At 44.4% G+C, this 2,524-nt stretch overlaps 2 protein-coding genes across 2 annotated transcripts; one reads left to right on the top strand and one right to left on the bottom strand.

Moving 5' to 3' along the window:
* Positions 1-211: 211 nt before the first annotated feature.
* Positions 212-526, bottom strand: SARC_14056 (hypothetical protein; the record flags this gene model as incomplete). Its single annotated transcript, XM_014291813.1, has 1 exon — positions 212-526. A coding segment is annotated over one exon (315 nt), but the record flags the coding sequence as incomplete, so codon positions are not given.
* A 1,526-nt stretch (positions 527-2,052) lies between these two features.
* On the top strand, positions 2,053-2,319 carry SARC_14054 (hypothetical protein; the record flags this gene model as incomplete). The annotated part of the gene is made up of 1 exon (XM_014291812.1): positions 2,053-2,319. One exon carries the CDS (start codon positions 2,053-2,055, stop codon positions 2,317-2,319), a length of 267 nt encoding a protein of 88 aa, XP_014147287.1.
* Positions 2,320-2,524: the final 205 nt, after the last annotated feature.

The raw sequence follows: 2,524 nt of genomic DNA, 5'->3' as shown, positions 1-2,524 counted from the left end.
ATATATATATATATATGTAAGATTTTTTTATCGCATGTAGGCAATCAATGGCATTCATACAATTTCACAGTTCACAATTTAAGTCAAACGGAGCACGAGAATGTATTGTAAGAGCCATCAACAGCAGACGAATATAAGTTATATATCAAAACTCACTTCGATGAACACAAATGGACTAAGAGTTATTCAAAGCAGGTCGCGCGCTATCTACCTTATCCGTAGTGTTTACATCGTCGAGATATCTCGCAAGTCTTTCATCATCACCCTTGATAGTAGCTATAAAGCATTCATCCTCGTTTATTTTGGGATCATCCGTGAAACTACTACTTTTGTACTCGTCAATATATCCACTCGCCTGTGTGCTCATGTTCGTGTTTGTTTCGTCCCCTGCACTCGAATCTAAGTTGGTTCTGTTTGTAATTGTTGGATCATTATGGTGGTTTAATTTTCTGTTTTTGCCTGCTGCATCGGAATTTGCTTTTAAAAAATATCCTGGTGCATAGACCTGTCTATCGGTGTACGCCATAGTTGCCTGTAGATTCTGTTATGTCCCCTGGCAGATAACACATGCGCTCCGATTCTTGTGATTGCAACCCGTTGAGAATATGTCAGAGAACGTGATCTGAAGTTTATCAGTTGGCATGTAAGCTCTAGTAGCTTTTAAGGGTCTGATCGCTTTGTTCTCTCTCTCTATATAAAAATGTATTTACATACATATACATATGAAGTTCTGATGGATAGATAAGAAATTCCCTCAGAGAAAAATGAAAAGCGACTGGGCGACTGGGCGCCGGAGGTGACTGGGGGTCCTCTCTATATAAATAAATAAATGATGAGGTCCCTCTCAGACTCTCTGACTCTGAGAGAGCGACAGTGCCTGACTGCCTTGTGGGCCTGGACATGCATAATTTTATTCTCAATTTTTTTTATATAAAAAACAAACAAAAAAGAAAATTGTGGTTCACAATATTTTTCTCTCTGTTTTTCTCGCTGTGTACGTGCAATTTGCAATTGTTGGTGAATAAAGTTATATACAGAATAAGTCCCTACTAGAGGTTCATCACTGATCAGATATGCTCATATCTAGACAATTTCGCACTTGGTTGTGTTACTGTGCGACGAATGATGGTCTAAATGGACATTCTGTACCCACAGTGTGTGGTTGAAACCTGGCATAACACCACATTTCTTAATCATATACGCTCGAACACACAATTCTACATCACACTACATGGCATAATATCTTACACACTTTCACACTGTGGTATTGGCTTTTTTTCCAAACACCGCCCATCGAAAATTCAACTTGTACACTCCCCACCGTAGCGGTGCTGTTGTATGCCTTGGCGTTCACATGGCCGTTTTCTACCTCCTACTCAAATCACTTACCGAAGAAGACATCAGGCGATACATGAATTCCCCCGAGATTGACAATTCCCAACCAGATGTCGTTTGGGGGGACTTCAACTTCAAAGCCCGGAAGTTTGGCCACGCATCTACAAAACAATCATAGACTATGTATGAACACGATCGAGCTACCCTACGTAAAACGTGGCACTTGGACTACCTATATGCTGGCGGTTCAACTGCTACAGAACATGTGTATCATCGGCCTACCAACCCCGCCTTCCTCCAGACCTATAAGCTGACGGACTACGGTATATATGGTGACCACATCTTTAGACTCGATCTTTAGATACTTCCAACAAAACAAATCCATCGTCCCCAATAAATGCCAACAATGCCGCCGCCTCTGGACCAACGCCTCCCCTCTCATGGATATAACCGATAACGCCATCGACTGTATCACCTACGCAAAAGGTCCTGCAAGCGACTGTTCCAAGCCAAAATCCGGGCGCATCAGAACCTACTACGGTCGTATTTGTTCACTTTGTACGGACCAGCGGAAGGGCTGCTACGGATCCTCGACCACATCTGACGCTATGCCGCTAACCCACAAATCTTCGGGGGGTTCGACTATGACTTAAACAGACCCTAGGCTCAGCGGCTGCCAAACCGCTCGTTCCGCCCACGTCATGACCGCCCACAGCAATGCTCAAATGTTCAACGTACCAACGACGGTCTCCGCGCCAACCCTGCTTACCAGGTGCCGATGACAAAGGTACCACCCTCACAAACCCGTACGTGGCACCACCGGATACCACCAAACCCTCGCCTGATATAACTTCTGCCATACGCCCCGACGATGTATTGAAGGTTATACTATTCTATCCCAGTATGGATCCTGGCCCCGACGGGATCCAAATCCTCCTCCTGAAGGCCACAGTGGAGCGCTTCGCCAAACGCAGGACACTGTGACGCCCCGACGCCAATATCCCACTGATTAAACTCCTTGCCAAAACATTCACTAAGCTACTAAAGGCGGGTACCTTCCCTGCAGCCATGAACTGCTGTTAGAGTACAATGTAGTAGAATTTAAATAAGGTGCAAGTGTATGTATTTATTTCTGACCTCACCTTAGGTTTTATACATAAGGAGTTTGTGCTGTGTTTATCCGCTTGGG

This window comes from Sphaeroforma arctica, assembly GCF_001186125.1.
Source record: "Sphaeroforma arctica JP610 unplaced genomic scaffold supercont1.4080, whole genome shotgun sequence".
Lineage (NCBI taxonomy): Eukaryota > Ichthyosporea > Ichthyophonida > Sphaeroforma > Sphaeroforma arctica.
This window is presented reverse-complemented; position numbering and strand designations above follow the sequence as displayed.